The sequence below is a fragment of the Hyla sarda genome, chromosome 2, assembly GCF_029499605.1.
Source record: "Hyla sarda isolate aHylSar1 chromosome 2, aHylSar1.hap1, whole genome shotgun sequence".
In the NCBI taxonomy this organism is placed as follows: Eukaryota; Metazoa; Chordata; class Amphibia; order Anura; family Hylidae; genus Hyla; species Hyla sarda.
This window is the reverse complement of record NC_079190.1, coordinates 229,662,253-229,681,961: the sequence shown is the minus strand read 5'-3', so window position 1 is coordinate 229,681,961 and position 19,709 is coordinate 229,662,253. Positions and strand designations below refer to the sequence as shown.

Below are 19,709 nucleotides of genomic sequence, written 5' to 3'. Positions count from 1 at the left end.
TTCAGAAATCATTTCTGTGCCACAAAAAAAAAAAACAATTGTGATATGAAAGTGGCTTGCATTCTGTAGATAATTACATATATATTGTTTTGTTTGTTATATAGTTTTATTTACAGCATATATAGAACTACTGTATAATTTGTGTCGGTATTTACAGAAAGTCTTGTTTTCTCTGAGGGGAGCAGCTCCTGCTGAGACTGGCAATCACAGTGTAATAAGGCATCCTTAATGTAATTTATTTTATTATAACAACTTTCTCTCTAGTTTCCTTATTAGTCTATTGCTCTTACTTTATTATTTATAAAATTACATTGTTTTAACCCCTAAGGATTTAGTCAATTTTTATTTTTGTATCTTCCTTACCCGTAATCAATTTTACTGCACAGCTATTTTTATTTTTTTTTTGTTTCACATTACATTATATGGTAAGATAAAGGATACTGATAGGAAGCACAATCAGTCCTGCAAAAAAACATGTAAGCCAAGAAAGGCTTCTAAAAGCCATATCCATTAAATTTTTCAACATACATGTTTTTTTGCAGGACTGATTGTGCTTCCTATCAGCATCCTTTATCTTACCATATAATGTAATGTGAAACAAAAAAATATAATAAAATAGTTGTGCAGTAAAATTAATAGAATAAAGTAATTCTTTAACTTTAAGGAGGTTTAGCTTTAAAACCATTAAGTCGTTCAAAATTATTCAGCATATTTGCCATATTCTGACAATAACATTTCTTTTTTCTATCTACAGTGTTGAAGTATAGTTATTTGTGCTGTAATCTGTTTTTTTTTCTTGGTACTGTCTATGGGTTGTATGTCAGTATTAATTTAGAAAATGAATGATTATCTAAAAAAATATATATTTTATTCAAGGATATTGATCATATGAATTCATTTATTATCACATAGTTCTTTTTAAATCATGACTGTGTAATCCCGCCCATCACCTGATCTAATTATAAAATAAAGTTCACGCCCATCTGACTGATTCCCTGAATTGTCAGACAAACTATAAACCCACATATCTCTGGCAAGAGAGGGCATATAAAAAACTGTAAAAAGTTGTGTGATCAGGACACCCTGATATTTAATGACTCTGAGATCTCATTTTTTAGGATTTGGCCACAGGTCCTCTTTAAGGCTGCCTTGCCTTGTCACCTGATAGGCGACTGGTCTCCTCTAGCAGAAGAAATTCAGCTGCCACATCCTGCAGCAAGTTGAAAGGGTACTCTGCCCCTAGGCATCTTATCCCCTACCCAAAGGATAGGGGATAAGATGTCTGATGGCGGGGGGTCCAGCCCCCTTTAAAGAGTGAAAACCTAGAGGATAGTTAGACTCCTGAGTTTGGCCCTAGGTCAAAGTGTTAAGATAACAAAGTGGGCCAACACCCATTGGGGCATTACAAAGTGCACTGACCTGATCAAAAGGAAACAACAGACACTATTATGTTCTTTAATTTAAATGGACACTTTTAAAGAATCTCCAGGTGTGTAGCCCTTCTAATTTTGGGTATAACACTTTAGGACACGAAGAAAACACACACACAAAAAACAAAAACAAAATACAACAACTCACAAGCTTCTAAAGTGATATGCTGTGTACCAAGAGGATGTTAACCATATCTGGGAGTCAAAGGTTTAAATATATTCTTTAATCCAGCAACTACGTGTAGTCAGTTCTTTCCATTTTTAATGCACACAGTGAGCTAAGCCTGATGCATTAGTTTGACCTTAAAGGAGACCTTACTAATCTCAGTGATGAATTGACAGCTTAGTTAAACAAGTGGAAGCAAAGTATTTTAAGTTCAACCTCATGTGATTTAACCCTGCGTAGCGAGCAATCATAGCTCTGCATTAGGGAAAGTTGCAGGTATCCATGGATACCCATTATCATTAAGGACATGTTCTAATAGTGCCCAAATGGAAGCGATTGCAAAGCAGAAGCAGGCAGGTATAAATGGCTGCTTAAAGATGAGACATGCTGATACGGTGCCAACTACAGATCACTGCAGCTAATCTGCTGCGTGACCTCATATCTTTTAAAAATGACATACACGGGAAACTATGGCTGGTCTTGTGAATCGATCATCATCATGCTACGTAATGAAGTCTGGAGACTACAGTGCTAATAAGGTGATGCATTAATAGGGTGCGGCCTTCCATTAATATAACAGCTCTGTTTTTATCTCTTCTGATAACTTAGAAGAAAAAGTAAACAGAACTCAATGTACATTACTAAGCCTTTTGTTAAAAGGGACTATCTCTAGGAGTAATCAATTCTTTAAATGGGTACTCCGGCATTTAGACATCTTATCCCCTATCCAAAAGGATAGGGGATAAGATGCCTGATCGCGGGGGTCCTGCCGCTGGGGACCCTGTGATCTTGCACGCCGCACCCCGTTAAAATCAGTCCCTAGAGCATGTTCGCTGTCACGCCCCCTCCCATAGGCTTGCATTGAGGGGACGGGGCCGTGACGTCACAATGCTCCGGCCCCGTGATCAACAGTAATCAGACCCGGAGCGAACATGGAGCTCCGGGGAATGATTTTATCGGGATGCGGCGTGCAAGATCACGGGGGTCCTCATCGGCGGGACCCCCGCGATCAGGCATCTTATACCCTATCCTTTGGATAGGGGATAAGATGTCTAAGCGCCGGAGTACCCCTTTAAATACAGTGATCAATTGATCACCATGGGTATGGATCCTAGAATGAGCAGAGATCCTAGAATGAGCAGAGATGAGCAGAAATAAGTATTGAACATGTCACCATTTTTCTCACTAACTAAATTTCCAAAGGTGCTATTGACATGAGGTTTTCAACAGATGTTGGTAACTGCCCAAGTAATCCATACATACAAAGAAACTAAAACTGATTAACTGAGAAATAAGTTACCTGTAATAATGTGAAAGAAAAGGGGGGAAACAAGGTGCAAAAAGGCATGGAAAGCCAAGTTAACAATTGAAATCTATCAGTAATTAAAAAGCAATCTAGCTGGTTCAGTCCAAGAGATAGCCTACAAAAAGGTCTCACTGTCAAGGTGTCACACAAAACACATTTCATGATGGGTAAAAGCAAATAAGTGTCTCCAGGCCTTCACAACCTATATGTTGCAAAACATAAAAATGGCATTGGTTACAGGCACATTTCTAAGCTTCTGAATGTACCAGTGAGCACTGTTGGAGCCATAATACGGAAGTGGAAAGACAGATAATTTCAGCATAAATTTGCCTCGACCAGGTGCTCCTCACAAGATTTCTGAGGAGGGAGAAGAAAAATCTGAAAAGTTGTCCAAGAGTCAAGGACCATTTTTGAGAGCTTAAACAAAGACCTGGAATTAGCAGGTATTGTTGTCTCAAAGAAACTATATTTAGTGAGAAAAATGGTGACATGTTTGATACCTATTTCACCCACTATATATTAATCTGCTCAGCTCCTTCTGCTCTATATAATTTTGCCTGCATATTGGACTGCATTTTTAATGTGACAAGTTCCCTTTAAATGGGAATGCAAACAGTGGTTCTCTTTGAGGTTGCTAACCTGTTGTTTTCCTTTTTTTTTTTTTTTTGTTCTGGACAATGTATCCAAAAATCCCAGACAGCCAACATTTTTATAGCTATATTGTTAAACTACAATGAGTTATAGGTAATATAAGTAATGTATGTCTATAACTCAAATACTAACATGAAAACTTTAGCAGCTTTTAGTGTGAACTGTAAAATTATGATACTTACAATCACAATAATCTGTACTAGCTTCTCTAGTCTCAAATAAATCACAGACACATCCATTTCTTTATACGGGCACAGGAAAAAAATGAACAATTACATTTAAGGACCCTAGTTGTCTTCATGAGGATTGTATGATTGAAAAAACATGTCAGATTTTTTCTTAAAATTGTTCCATCTGTCAGCTGTGTATAGTATTGTAGTTCAGCCAAATTCTCTTGAATGAGGATGAGTTGTAAGGGTAAAACCACACAATGTAGTTGCGTTGCGGTTGGCTGCATGCTGTAAATACTTCTGAAATGCAGTTTTTTTGTAATACTTGCCAGTTTTTGATATTTATCAATTAGGGTGTAATTGCTAAAACAATGTGTATTGAAAAAAAATATTAGGTTAAAGGGGTTGTTCGATGATACTAATGAAGAAAAATCCTCCTGCCTCTAAGATACCACTAGTATGCTCATGCATATATTGTGCCCAGTCTCCCCAACTCCTGTATCTACTCATTCCCTTCTATGGTCCCTGATTCTGTACCTGTGCCCGTGCCCACAGAAGACTACAATTACCTTATACTATTGGACTGCTGAAGTCACAGATGGGGCCGTGTATTGCATGAGGGGCATGGCTTAGCATGGAGATGAAGCAGAAGCCCTCATCTCGGGCATGGGTGTGCGTATGGGTGTTGTGCCATGGAGGGATTAAGCACACAGGAGATGGAGTGGATGTTGAAAATGCTGATTTCCACCACTTCCTAAAACAAGGTGACCATGCAAACTTGCAGGATGGTGCTAAACATGTTAAGCTAGAGAGATTTGCTCAAAGCAACCAATCACAGAGTACATTAAGATAGAAAAGCTGAGCTGTGATTGGTTGTTGCAGATGAAATCTCTCCAGTTTTTCTTTCCAAGTCAAAAGCTTTACACTTTTTACAAACCAGATAACCCTCTTAATAGCAGCATTTCAAATGTACTGACTGCATGCAGCCAACCGCAATGCCTCCGCAACCGTATTACGTGTATTTACCCTAATACTAGAAACAGTCCATAAACAAAAGTGCCACTGTTTCTAAATACATAAATAAATAAACAGATATTTATTTTCTAATCTTTTACAAGGTTTATTTGTAGCTGTTCAGAGCTGTCCATTAGTATACTGCCAAATGGCCAACTTAACTCCTCCCCATTTTTATGAATACTATTATTTTGAATTACGTGCTAACACAATCTATTTGTTTTATCATCCATTATGCTACACTGTTGCTTTTTGCCTGTGTTACAATGATATTGTTGCTCATTTATTTAATAAGAAAAAAAGGTCAAGTAAACATTCTTCTACCGGGCTGTGTTCAATATGAAATATGTACCTAGTTTTAATAGCAAAAAAGCAAACAACACAATTGTGAAAGGAGTCTACGTAAGACGCTCGATGTGGGGCTTGTTTCTTGGTGGCAAGCACTGATTTTCATGCTGCGTTCAGTGACCGTTCATTTACACCCCTGTTTATTATTATTGATGAGTCATGTGTACCTGAATACATTTTGTCACCCTATTTTTACATTATACTTCCAAATTGAAATAACTTACAAATCATTATTATTAATCATACTGATGTCTGGGAAAAGTAACAATCCCCAGCAATAAATATTCCTGTAGCAGTAGGAACAGTTAAGCCTAGATGACCCCGGTCATATTCATTTGCAAGCAGAGGTAGAAATGTTTATTCAGAAATTGTGTATATCATTACGCTCCTGAAATTCTTACATCCAATTTTAGTAAGTGATACGTATAAGACAAACAACCATATTAATGCAACTCCACTGAGAGCTATGGATAGAAATTGGTAGGTATTAGACATAGTTTGAGAGCAATGATCAGTGACAGTCATGGTAACTCTTATCAAGCTAACCTACCAAAAGAAATCTATGTAGGTTAGCAACCTAGAGATTACAACGACTCGACAGTGTGATTATGACTGTAGAAAAGAAAATGTTGAGGCTCTGAGATGATAGTGTTCCCTTAGCCTTGTGCTAACAGTCTGGAGAACATAAATATGTTGATAGAAAGGAAGACTTAGCAAGTTAACCACTTCAAAACTGAGAATAAAAACAAAATAGGAGTCTATCCTTTATTCCATCGCGAGGCTTAGGATTCACCTCTGACTTTGGCTTTAAAGGGATACTCCGTTGTTATACATCTTTCCCTTCAATTATCACATTTATGTATAATTAATACTGAGATGTTAATTGTATATCTATATCTAAACATAGTAACACGGTTACTTGAATAAGCCCATATAGTTCAACCTGCTATGCTGCAGTGTTCATCCACAGAAAGGCAAAACTTTGGATGACTACTGGAGGGTGATAAGAAGCTAAATATTGCTTAAAGATGACAGACATATGTTGAGTTAAGAACAGGAACGAAAACATAAGTTGAGGAGAAGTAAAAGCATGTACAGGACAGTAAGAAGCTTAACATACTTAAACAAAGAAATAATATACAACGCCACACAGAAAGCTTACTAATATATACATATGTATACACAAACAAACAAACACATATATATATATATATATATATATATATATATATATATATATATATTTATATGGACGCCAATAGTTGGTCGGTGGGGTAGAGTTAAGGCTGCAGTACCCTGACACCACTGCTACACACAGTACAGAGTCAACTCTTTCCAAATCCATTCTCAGTGCAGTGTGGCCGCCAAACAGCTGTACCCCATCGATCATCTATTGATGGCCTATCCTTTACCAATAATGTTCCCCTTATGCCACTGTCTCCATTACCTTGATTATGTCCTCATTGCTGGATTTACACTCTGTATACGAAGTTATATCAGTGATGACTCCAGACACTTCAATGGCCAGAACTTTCACTGGGATAGCCACTGTCCGGCCTGTTAGAATAGCCGTATTAATGATCTCGGTGTCCTGGAAGTGAAAAATAGGCAACTATAAAAATCTGGAAACCTATGCCTCAGGCATAAAAAAGAACAGCAGAAATACATACATAAAACCTAAAAAAAACTGCTCTATAAGCACACATCAGTATTAAAGCTATAAAAAAAGAATTAAAGGAAAATCAAGTTTTATTAATAAAAAACAGAGGATAAAAGGAGATGTCTTACCATTGCCAGAGGAACTATAGCTCGAATATCCTTCTGGATCACCGTCAGTTCTGTCACTGCTTTCTCCATTTCAGATGGAGGATTTTGACCTTGATATTCTAGATGCCACATTATACGTCTTTTTACAGACTGACTTGTGAAATTCTCCATCTCAAAGTCCAGTTGCATTATGGGGTTAAGAGGTTCATCAGTCCTAAATTTTAACAAAATATTATTAAAATGGATAACTATAACAGCCTACTGTTAAATACTGTACATCTAAATGACCACTCATCCATAGGTGATCAATATGTATAAATCAGAAATGATTACATTAAATCAAATACTACAAAATATGCATCCCAAAGAAAATTGTCACTATGCATAATGTATGGTGGAATAAAAAACCTGTCACATAAAATGTGACCTTAATAAGGAGATCTTTCTAAAGAGGTTGTCTTTGAAGAGGTTTTACTATACATTCAGTTAGCTTTTGAGTAGCTTTTTTGCAGTGTCATTTTGCAGCCTTTTTGCAGTTTATCTCTTTGAACTCACCTGAACTCATTCCCTCTCCCATCTTCCTTCTCACCCCTCCCCTCTCCATAGACTTGTATGGGAAGCAGGTAAACTAATCTCTCCCTGTAATCTCTCTAATCCTTATTCTGCTGCTCTCAGATAGAATGGCTTAGAAAACTTAACCCATAGGTTTAAACTTCAATGAAAAACTAAAGATTCCAATCCGAGTTCTAATAATTTACAATCTTCTTTCTCTCTTTCCAAAGTTATAGTGATATCCAAGAAGCTGAGATATAGGTTGCTTGTTTTCATTACCCTTCTACAAGAAGCATACAGTAGTTGACCTATGCCACTGTCTGAAAATTTTGCATGGAGAGAACACACCGATCAGCAATTATTGTGACCGGGGCAACTATTTGTTTACGGTCATGGCCGTAAATGTTGCCACCCCTGACATTTTTCAAGAAAATGAAGTATTTCTCACAGAAAAGGATTGCAGTAACACATGTTTTGCTATACACATGCTTATTCCCTTTGTGTGTATTGGAACTAAACCAAAAAAGGGAGGAAAAAAAGCTAATTGGACATAATGACACACTAAACTTCAAAATTATTGGCAGCCTTAACTTAATATTTGGTTGCACTCCCTTTGAAAAAAATAACAGAAATCGGTCGCTTCCTATAACCATCAATAGGCTTCTTATACCTCTCACTCTTCCTTTGCAAACTGCTTTTTCCCAACAGCAATTTTAAGATCTCTCCACATGTGTTCAATGGGATTTAGATCTGGACTCATTGCTGGCCACTTCAGAACTCTCCAGCACTTTATTGCCATCCATTTCTGGGGGCTTTTTGACGTATGTTTGGGGTCATTGTCCTGCTGGAAGACCTAAGATCTTGGACGCAAACCAAGATTTCTGACACTGGGCTGTACAGTGCTACCCAAAATCCCTTGGTACTCCTCAGATGTCATGATGCCTTGCACACATTCAAGGCACCCAGTGCCAGAGGCAGCAAAACAACCCCAAAACATCAATGAGCCTCCACCATATTTCACTGTAGGTACTGTGTTCTTTTCTTTGCAGGCCTCATTCCATTTTCAGTAAACAGTAGAATGATGGTAAACAGTAGAATGATGCTTTACCAAAAAGCTCTATCTTGGTCTCATCTGTCCACAAGACATTTTCCCAGAATGATTTTGGCTTACTCAAGTTAATTTTGACAAAATTTCTTGCTTTTTTATGTCTCTGTGTCAGCAGTGGGGTCCTCCTGGGTCTCCTACCATAGCATTTCATTTAATTTAAATGTCAACGAATAGTTTGTGCTGACACTGATGCTCCCTGAGCCTGCAGGACAGCTTGAATATGTTTGGAACTTGTTTGGGGCTGCTTATCCACCATCCGGACTATCCTGTATTGACACCTGTCATCAAGTTTTTTTCTTCTGTCCATGCCCATGGTGATTAGCTACAGTGCCATGGCTTGCAAACTTCTTGATAATGTTGCGCACTGTGGACACAGGCAAATCTAGATCTCTGGAGATGGACTTGAGATTGTTCATATTTTTCCACAATTATGGTTCTCAATTCCTCAGACAGTTCTTTTCTCTTCTTTCTGTTGTCCATGCTTAGTGTGGCACACACAGACACACAATGCAAAGACTAAGTGAACTTCTCTCCTTTTTAACTGCTTTCAGGTGTGATTTTAAAGGAGCATCACATTCTTGAAACAATCTTATTTTTCCACAATTTTGAAAGGGTGCCAATAATTTTGTCCAGCCAATTTTTGGAATTTGGTGTCACATTATGTTAAATTTGTTTGTTTGTTTTTCCTCCCTTTTTTGGTTTAGTTCCAATACACACAAAGGGAATAAACATGTGTATAGCAAAACATGTATTACTGCAATCCATTTCTGTGAGAAATACTCCATTTTCTTGAAAAATTTCAGGGGGGCCAACATTTACTGCCATGAGACCTCACTAGGCAATCTTCTCAATGGAAAAATGAGGGTAAGCTGCTGTCAGAGGATTATTTCCTGGAGAGGATCAGGAATGTATAATAAATTCTACATATTTGTGCAGGGAAAGTAAGGACACCACCCACATATTTGCTGGTTGCCTGGTCAATCTGAAATTGACAGGTTTGTATGATATAATATATATATATATATATATATATATATATATATATATATATATATATATACATATATACACACAGTGGGGCAAAAAAGTATTTAGTCAGCCACCAATTGTGCAAGTTCTCCCACTTAAAAAGATGAGAGAGGCCTGTAATTTTCATCATAGGTATACCTCAACTATGAGAAACATAATGAGAAAAAAAAATCAATAGAATCCCATTGTCTGATTTTTAAAGAATTTATTTGCAAATGATGGTGGAAAATAGGAAAATAAATATTTGGTCAATAACAAAAGTTCATCTCAATACTTTGTTATATACCCTTTGTTGGCAATGATAGAGGTCAAATATTTTCTAAAGTTTTCACAAGGTTTTCACACACTGTTGCTGGTATTTTGGCCCATTCCTCCATGCAGATCTCCTCTAGAGCAGTGATGTTTTGGGGCTGTCGCTGGGCAACCCAGACTTTCAACTCCTTCCAAAGGTTTTCTATGGGGTTGAGACCTGGAGACTGACTATGCCACTTCAGGACCTTGAAGTGCTTCTTAGGAAGCCATTTCTTTGTTGTCCGGGCAGTGTGTTTGGGATCATTGTCATGCTGAAAGACGCAGCCACGTTTCATCTTCAATGCCCGTCTAATGGAAGGAGGTTTTCACTCAAAATCTCACGATACATGGCCCAATTTTTTCCTTTACACTGATCAGTCATCCTGATCCCTTAGCAGAAAAACAGCCCCAAAGCATGATGTTTCCACCCCCATGCTTCACAGTAGGTATGGTGTCCTTTGGATGCAACTCAGCATTCTTTCTCTTCCAAAGAAGACGAGTAAAACCCTGCGTCCTTAAGGGGTTAAAGAAGTTACAGGTCTGTGAGAGCCAGAAATCTTGCTTGTTTGTAGGTGACCAAATACTTATTTTCCATCATAATTTGCAAATAAATTCTTAAAAAATCAGACAATGTGATTTTATGAATTTTTTTTCTCATTATGTCTCTCGTAGTTGAAGTATACCTATGATGAAAATTACAGGCCTCTCTCATCTTTTTAAGTGGGAGAACTTGCACAATTGGTGTCTGACTAAACACTTTTTTGACCCACTGTGTATATATATATATATATATATATATATATATATATATATGTGTGTGTGTGTGTGGCCAGCTTGTCTATTTTAGTAAATATTGTACTTTAATTCCTCATAAAATAGAAATTATAGTTCTTCTTACTAAACTGTTATCACTTGGGGCAAGGATCCAATAATGTCTGAGACTATTCAATCAAAGCTGACAGTGTCAGACAACCTAGTGACATGCCCCTAACTGATAACATTCAGTTGGCTATTTAGTTATACATTTCTAGCGACAATAACATAGGAATGGAACTACACAGAGTTGTAAGAGAAGATGATCCAGAATTGTTATTTCATGAGGAATACTGTACAAGTATTTACTAAACCAGACAGATCTGAAGAGGTCACAGGTACTCTTTAAAGGGGTACTCCGGTGCTTAGACATCTTATCCCCTATCCAAAGGATAGGGGATAAGATGCCTGATCGCGGGTGTCCCGCCGCTGGGAACCCCCGTGATCTTGCACGCCGGACCCCATTAAAATCAGTCCCTGGAGCGTGTTCGCTCCGGGTCTGATTACCGTCGATCACGGGGCAGAGTGTTGTGACATCACGGCCCCGCCCCATGTGATGTTCACGGCTCCGCCTCTCAATGCAAACCTATGGGAGGGGATAAGATGTCTAAGTGCCGGAGTAACCCTTTAAATACATGGCTAGGGTGAAGAACTAAATCTTTGGTCCAGATAAATGAAAGCCTAGCAACAACTATGTCTAGGACAACACAATCCAACCAATCAGACGTTTTACTCATAGTAATATGATAAAATCATTTATTGTAATTAATCTCCATTTGTATAACAATACAATTATTGTACAAGTTATACAAGTTATAGTACAATTAAAAAGTGCTGCGGTCACTAGAATTTCATCTACAAATACCTATTTGAAGGACAATATTACTGTGCCTATAGTGACATTCTATGAGAGGCAGAGTAGAATTTATTCAAATCAATTGTAACAGGGTAAACTCTAAGACTAATGTCCTTTAACCACTGTGAATTGGATTGTTTCAGGCCTCTATACTGTAATGATTTTGTGTGCTCCACTACATTCAATTTAAACTGAAGTATTTGGAACAATTTAATATTTTACATAATGACATTCAATGTATTTTCCTGAATAGTCTCAAAGCCCAAAGCTTGCCTATAATATTGTACCTATAACCAGAGCTTATCTGGCATACAGTGTTGGGCAAAAATGTACAAATCTCAGATTGAGTTAGGAAATAACTCAAACTAAATTATAACAAATCTAATACATAAAATGTATTGCATTGTATGACTTAACCATTTATCAACTGCATAACGAATTTCTATAATATCCAGAACATTTTAACACACTTAATGTTGAAAGTTAGGAAGAAGTAGAGACCAACTAAAGCAGCTCTCTAGTTTCCAACAACAAATTTCTATTTTATCTACATTTAGAATGACAACATGTGCAATAAGTAATGATCAGGTGGTGTGGACCCTCTATACCAACTAACCAGATTGACTTTGGATGCCTCTTAAGTGTGTTGTCTAAGTATCCCACTGGTTTTCACTTATTTACCTTCTCTGGGTGAGGATCGCGACTTTACTGCAGAGGACTACCAGGCTCCAACCTTTGTGAGTGGCCCTTATATAGGTGGCAGCTGTCCTTGAAGGCTAAGAAATGCCCCTTGAGGCCAGGTAGTAGGCTCATTGCATACATGGATGATCGGAGACAGGCAAACAGGTAAGGGTGTAAATCACAGGTTTGTAGTGAGAAACAGGCTGAGGTCAGACACAGGAGAAGCAATGTGGTAAATGGCAGCAGTTCGGGACAAAGTCAAGGAAGCAAACTGAACTCGTATATATTGTAAGGATTCCTCCCTGGGGATAGCTCTGGGATCGTCCTTGACACTGCCACAGGACAGGTTTCCTCACAATAAAGGGGCAAACAAAAGTACTTTATGCAAGTCTGGCTCCTCGCCAGCTTTATTAGACAGGTTGCAGGATAAATAAAACATAAAACGGGAACTTTGCTGGTGGCCAACCAGACCTCTATCACCCATTTGCAGGACTTCTGCAGTTATCTCTGGTTTAGCTTCTGCCTCAGTGAACTTCTCTGCCTCAGCATTTTCCCCATCCATTGTTCATATCTCTGCAGCTTCAGAGGACCTTTGATAGGGTTTCACCTCAGTCCCAGCTTCAGAGGACTTCTCATATGACTTCCTCTCATGGTCTTCAGACTCTACCGTTTGTAGAGTCCATTGCTCAGACTCCGCCACTTTTAGAGGAAAGCATCTCTGTCTCCAGTGTCTTTAAATGTTTCTGCTGCTCACTCTTGAGCTTAGCATAGTTCACCTTCTCACTTTCCAGCAATTCGGTAAAGTTTTTGACAGTATCCTCCAGGGACAGCAATTGTACTCTCATCTGCTCATTGTCTTAATTCAGCTGCACCATCTTGAACACTTTCTGCTCATAGATTTTTAGCTGAGTTTCTTGTTCAGAGAGCTGCATTCCAAGTGAATTCAAGGTAGCTGCGTGAGACTTAAGGTGCATTTCGTTCTGCGCCTCCAGGCTCTGCACCTCATGAGCCATTACTACTTTCTCCTTCTCCAGCTCTTCCATGACTACAAACCTAGCCTGGTGATCACTTTGTAGAGCTTGATATGCCTCACACAGGACATTCACTTCTTCATCCTTGAATGAGACCTACTTGGTCAGACTCTCCAATTCTCTCTCCTTGCTGGTCACAAGATCCTGGGAGCAGGACAGTTCATCCTGCAGTGCCGAAAACTCTGTGGCACTCCATATCTTTCTGCAGCTTAAGCTTCGCTTCCTGCTCTTTCTTCAAGTCTGTAAGCATTTTTTATTTCTACTCTGTCAGGTGATGAACCTTTATCTTCCTTTTTGCGACAATTTAGCAGAAACCATCTGTAAGGTTTCTTCAAGATTCTGGACCTGCTCCCTTTTCTTACCAAGACCAGCTATTTTTTTCCGAGATCTCTTACTTACAGCAGTCTCCTCACTCACGCAGCTGGGCCTTGAGACATTCTCTTGTCCTCTGACAGTCACCTGTCCTTGGCCTGTCTCTTCTTTCAAGCCAACTCGTTCCAACTCTTCTCCACCTGTAGGAGTAGTCTCCCCCTTTGCAAGGGTATTGGCCACTTGGGCTTCTGGGTAGTTCCCGGACAGTCTCTCTGGACTGTCTCTCTGGTCACTGGCAGACTTTTCTTTCACTTCAATAACATCTCTCCGCTGCCAGGCAGAAACGTCTAGGGCTATTGGGTCTGCAACAACATCTGGTCCAGCGGTTCAACCTTCCTGATCACAATCCCTCTCTGGTCCAGACATCACATCTCCTTCACTCAGGACTCTGTTTGTGACAGTAAGCGCAGCACCCAGCTCCACATGTACTCTATTCAGTACTTCTGCATTATCCACAAACATCTCTGTAGCTTCTTTTCCGGTAACCTCTTCCAGATGACCGCGCAATTTCAACCTCACTTTTGGCTCATGTTTATTCACAAGGTTCAGCATAGCTTCCGCTTTCTCAGTCTCAGTCACTTCTTCCAGATGACAGCACAACTCTGGCCTCCTCTTGGGTTCATCTTCAGCTGGCGGATGGAACCCATGTTCCTGTACCTGATCCATTTATGGTTTTACTGAAGATTCTGTTTCAGTCAGAGGCACACTTGTCACTTGAGTCTCTGGATCCTTTTGCAGACTGTTCTTCAGCTCCCCTAGCAGTCTGGCAGACCCCTATCTGACATATATCTAGTGACTACTGACACTCCCTGTCCTCAGCTTCTGCTGAGTAACTCTCAACTAGTGTGTGGTGCAAGTCAAATGTTGTGAGCATATCAGGTGTTTCTGCTCTAGTCACCTGACAGTCTTCCCATAATTTCTGAAAAATTTGAAAATTTGTCCCCAGTACTACATCATACTCCAAGGAGGGCTCTATTGCAACATGCAGGGTGGGTTGCTCCTAGCAACAACTTTACTGCAACTCGACCATTGGTTGCTCTTGGCAATGTGCTGCCCGCATCCTCCACCAAATGTAAGGATTCCTCCCTGGGGATAGCTCTAGGATTGTCCTTGAAACCGCCATGGGACATGTTTCCTCACAATAAACCAGCAAACAACAGTACTTTATGCAAGTCTGGCTCCTCGCTAGCTTTATTAGACAGGTTGCAGGATAGATAAAACATAAAACAGGAACAAACAAAACCCTAGACCATCTAGTCACTAACTAAATGATCCAGCATGCCCTGACTAACAACTGGTGGGTTTTTCCCGGCCAGTTAAACTTATGCCTCCTGCAACCTTCTACTCACTGTTCACACACAGTGTTTTCAACCTCTTACTGTGTGTCTCGTCCACACCACTCTTTGAGGCCACTCACAGCTCGGGCTGTGTGTTTCTCAGCAAGACCCCTGACTCTCCCCTACAGCCAGCTTGTTGTCTTTTAGGGAGAACCACAACTATTGTGTCTGTGTTCTTTTTAAACACCGTTCCCCTTTCTTCTTCCTCATTAATTAGGCCATATGTGGAGGTTTCTTCAGGGTGAGCTAGGGAAATACACCGTTTCCTTGCCACAGCGTCACAATATGCACACGACACCTTTGCATCATTGCCATATAGATCCATAAATGCCATAAATACGAGATGACATTTTGGGAATGGGAGAAGGCAGAGGCTGAAGTGGCAGTGACAGGAGTAAGTGCATGGCAGTTTGAACTAACAGTAAACTGACAGCTGTGTCCAACAAAAGCAGTTGTTCTTTGAAAGAAATGGACCAAGCTAGAGCTAGTAATCTGTACTTTAAATATATAAGCTACAGCAGTTTCTACTTATGGCTCTGATAGCACACTTATCTTCTTTCGTTCTTCATGAAGGGCAGGAGCTATTAGAGCAATTGGTAAAGCTGAGTGAAAAGGGACCTGTGATATCTGGGAAACTTAAAGGGGAACTCCAGGGGAAACAAGTGGAAAACAAATGTTTTCAAATCAACTGATGCCAGAAAGTTAAACAAATTGGTACATTACTTCTATTTAAAAATCCAAAGCCTTCTAGTACTTATCAGCTGCTGTATATTACAGAGAAAATTGTGAAGTTCTTTCCAGTCTGACAACAGTGCTCTCTGCTGACACCTCTGTCCATGTCAGGAACTGTCCAGATTAAAAGCAAATCCCCATAGAAAACCTCTTCTTCTCTGGACAGTTCCTGACACAGACAGAGGTGTCAGCAGAGAGCACTGTTGTCAGACTGGAAAGATCTTCACAAATATCTCCGTAGTATATCTGTAGTATACAGCAGCTGATAAGTACTGGAAGGGTTAAGATTTTTAAATAGATGTAATTTACAAATCTGTCAAGCTTTCTGGCACCAGTTGATTTGAAAAAAATACATTTCCACCGGAGTTCCCCTTTAAGATTCCCCTACTGACATAGATCATGACACTTCTGCTGGTGATTGCTTCAGTTCTATCTGCTCTACCCTCTTTTTGCTTAGTATCCAAGTTTTTAGGGGGGGCAGATGAGATAAACTAGTCAGCAAAAGGAAGAGAATATTCCTTATGAGTTGTAAGAGGGGGAATAAGTCCAGGATTTAAGATATACCGTATATACTCGAGTATAAGCCGACCCGAGTATAAGCCGAGACCCCTAATTTCAACCCAAAATCCCAGGAAAAGTTATTGACTCGAGTATAAGCCTAGGGTGGGAAATACCTCATCCCCCCCTGTCATCATCCAGACCCGTCATTAACATCCTCATCATCCCCTTGTCATCATCCCACACATCCCCCCTTCATCATCCCCTTGTCATCATCCCACACATCCCCCCTTCATCATCCCCTTGTCATCATCCCACACATCCCCTTATCCCACACATCCCCCCTTCATCATCCCCTTGTCATCATCCCACACATCCCCCCTTCATCATCCCCTTGTCATCATCCCACACATCCCCTTATCATCCCACACATCCCCCCTTCATCATCCCCTTGTAATCATCCCACACCCCCCCCCTTCATCATCCCCACCCCCCTTCATCATCCCCACACCCCCCCCCCTTCATCATCCTCTTCTCATCATTCGCCCTCAGTGGTCTTCAACCTGCGGACCTCCAGAGGTTTCAAAACTACAACTCCCAGCAAGCCCGGGCAGCCATCGGCTGTCCGGGCTTGCTGGGAGTTGTAGTTTTGAAACCTCCGGAGGTCCGCAGGTTGAAGACCACTGCGGCCTTCAACATGCGGACCTCCAGAGGTTTCAAAACTACAACTCCCAGCAAGCCCGGGCAGCCATCGGCTGTCCGGGCTTGCTGGGAGTTGTAGTTTTGAAACCTCCGGAGGTCCGCAGGTTGAAGACCACTGCGGCCTTCAACATCATCCAGCCCCCTCTCACCCCCTTTAGTTCTGAGTACTCACCTCCGCTCGGCGCTGGTCCGGTCCTGCAGGGCTGTCCGGTAAGGAGGTGGTCCGGTGAGGAGGTGGTCCGGGCTGCTATCTTCACCGGGGGCGCCTCTTCTCCGCGCTTCCGGCCCGGAATAGAGCCGTTGCCTAGACAACGACGTATCTGCGTCGTTGTCAAGGCAACGTGACTATTCTGAGGCCGGGCCCGAAGCGCTTAGAAGAGGCCTCCCCGGTGAAGATAGCAGCCCGGACCACCTCCTCACCGGACCACCTCCTTACCGGACAGCCCTGCAGGACCGGACCAGCGCCGAGCGGAGGTGAGTACTCAGAACTAAAGGGGGTGAGAGGGGGCTGGATGATGTTGAAGGCCGCAGTGGTCTTCAACCTGCGGACCTCCGGAGGTTTCAAAACTACAACTCCCAGCAAGCCCGGACAGCCGATGGCTGCCCGGGCTTGCTGGGAGTTGTAGTTTTGAAACCTCTGGAGGTCCGCAGGTTGAAGACCACTGCGGGTGGGGGAGTTCACTCGAGTATAAGCCGAGGGGGGTGTTTTCAGCACGAAAAATCGTGCTGAAAAACTCGGCCTATACTCGAGTATATACGGTAGCAGCATGCTGGATCCATAGACCGCACAGCTGGCATGTATAACCTGGATAGCCATACACGTATGAGAGAAGCCTGGAACTAGCGGCACGTTGCAAACTGAATATCCGAGAGTTGGTAAATGAATGAAGAAATGATTATTGCATTTCCTGTTGCTCTTATAGTATATATATATATATATATATATATATATATATATATATATATTACATGGTGCTATACAAAGACGATCACTCCTTGTCCCCAAAGAGGCTATGCAGGCAAAGTATGTTTTTGGGGAACAAACATACAGCACATACAAGCTTCATGAACCAAGGACCTAGTCCTGCAAGGCAACACTTATCTGTTCTGTTCAGTAAGTTGCACAAATTTAACTCGCTAGCCTAAGAAGAAAGGCATACAAGTATATGTAGCAAAAGTATCACATATATTTTCTTGAAGGTAGAATGTTGACCTTTCATTATTCCAGTAATTATTCCTAGCCTACGTTTTCCATCCCCTTAAGCAGGTATGTTACTCAGAGATGTAAACCTTGAACGCAATAAAAGTAATTTCCTCTATTTCTTTTTGGAATGACATTGCACATTTTTATAGATATTATGTGCCATGTGTATGGGTTACATATTGCCATCTTCTGGAAACAAGCACAGCCTACTAAAAGGAAACCCACGATCCTGTGTGCCATTTTCAATGTAGATTGAAATCGGCCTTCAAAAGGTTAGAGACAGACGATGAATTTAAAGTGATCGCAATCACCTTTTAGGAAAACAACCTGATGAAATATTAATGGAATGAAAGAAGAGAGCTGCTTTAGACCACTTCCCTGCGGGGGGTTTACAGTTCAATGCAATTATGATTTTCTTCTGCCTTAGACCTGTATTTAAGAAATGCATTTCGATTTCTTAAAAATATAATACTTTTCTAGTCAGAATGAAAAGTACAGTCTGCTACTGACATACTTGATCCATCTTGCCTATACAGTGGATTGATATATGCATACAGAGGGTCAAGTAAAATGTTTATTCTCGTTCCAATGCAGACAGCTTCAAAAAACAATACATATTTAAATCCTAGTTGTCATGGCTATGTGTCTAGTCATGTATATATGCATGCATGCACTTACACACTTTCTCTCCCAGACAATACTGAACACACCAATCTAAATGCATTATACAATTGATACATATCCCTAGACATGATCATGGCAGGCAGATCTATTTTTTTTAATAAATAAACAGCTCATTTTTGGTAAAAAAATAATATAATATGAAAAACAGCATATTTAATGAATCCAACATTGTCCCCAAATTTAGTCTTCGGTAACTATGCTGATCCAGATATTAAACATCTGGTCCTTTCTATAAAGAAAATGTAAATGACCTTTGGTATTATGTAACTTTACCTCTCTATTTTCTCAGCATCCCAATAAGGGTATGTTTACATGACAGAATGTCTGGACTATTCCGCACGGACATTCCACAGTAGCAATGGGATTTCAATAGGATTCTGCTGCACTGTTGACATGGCAGAATTTCTGCGCCAGATGTTTTTGGCACGGAAATTCAGATTTCAGCATCCACAAAAAGAATAGACTTGTCTACTCTTTCTGCAATACCGCAAGGAAATGTATTTCCGAGCGGTCCTAGCACCCGCCGGTTAGTCAAATGTGCTGAATCTCCGCACTTGTTTTCTGCATGGACATTCTGCTCTTTCAGTGTAAAGGGTGAGGTCACACACCAGATAAAACCGTAGACAGGGGGGGGGGAAGAAACCATGGAAGACAGCTCCAACAGGCAGGATATCGAGAGCAGATACAAGGAATTCTGCTGGTATGAAGCCTATAGGCTATGTACCATTGTAGAGAGAGAAAATGAAGCTCATACAGTAAACTGCAAAATATTTGAATAAGGAACTATGGAGAAAATGTTGCTTTGTACCATAAGTACAAAGCAATAACAAAAAAAATATTAATATATCATAGGTGTCAATAGCCTTTACAATGTATGCTCTGGTATAGAATTTTGCCTCAAAAATAAGTAATAATTTAAACTATTCATGGATGGATAGGTTTTCTAAATAATCCGGGAAAATGTAGC

At 40.3% G+C, this 19,709-nt stretch overlaps 1 protein-coding gene across 2 annotated transcripts in view; it reads right to left on the bottom strand.

Moving 5' to 3' along the window:
* TMEM132E (transmembrane protein 132E) overlaps positions 1-19,709 on the bottom strand; it is a 466,206-nt gene that overhangs the window by 52,913 nt on the left and 393,584 nt on the right. For both annotated transcript variants that reach the window (XM_056556520.1, XM_056556521.1), the window contains 2 exons: positions 6,874-7,066; positions 6,533-6,676 (listed from right to left, as the gene is read on the bottom strand). In XM_056556520.1, the coding sequence (XP_056412495.1) occupies positions 6,533-6,676; positions 6,874-7,066 (337 nt within the window). The remainder of the gene's footprint in view (positions 1-6,532; positions 6,677-6,873; positions 7,067-19,709) is intronic.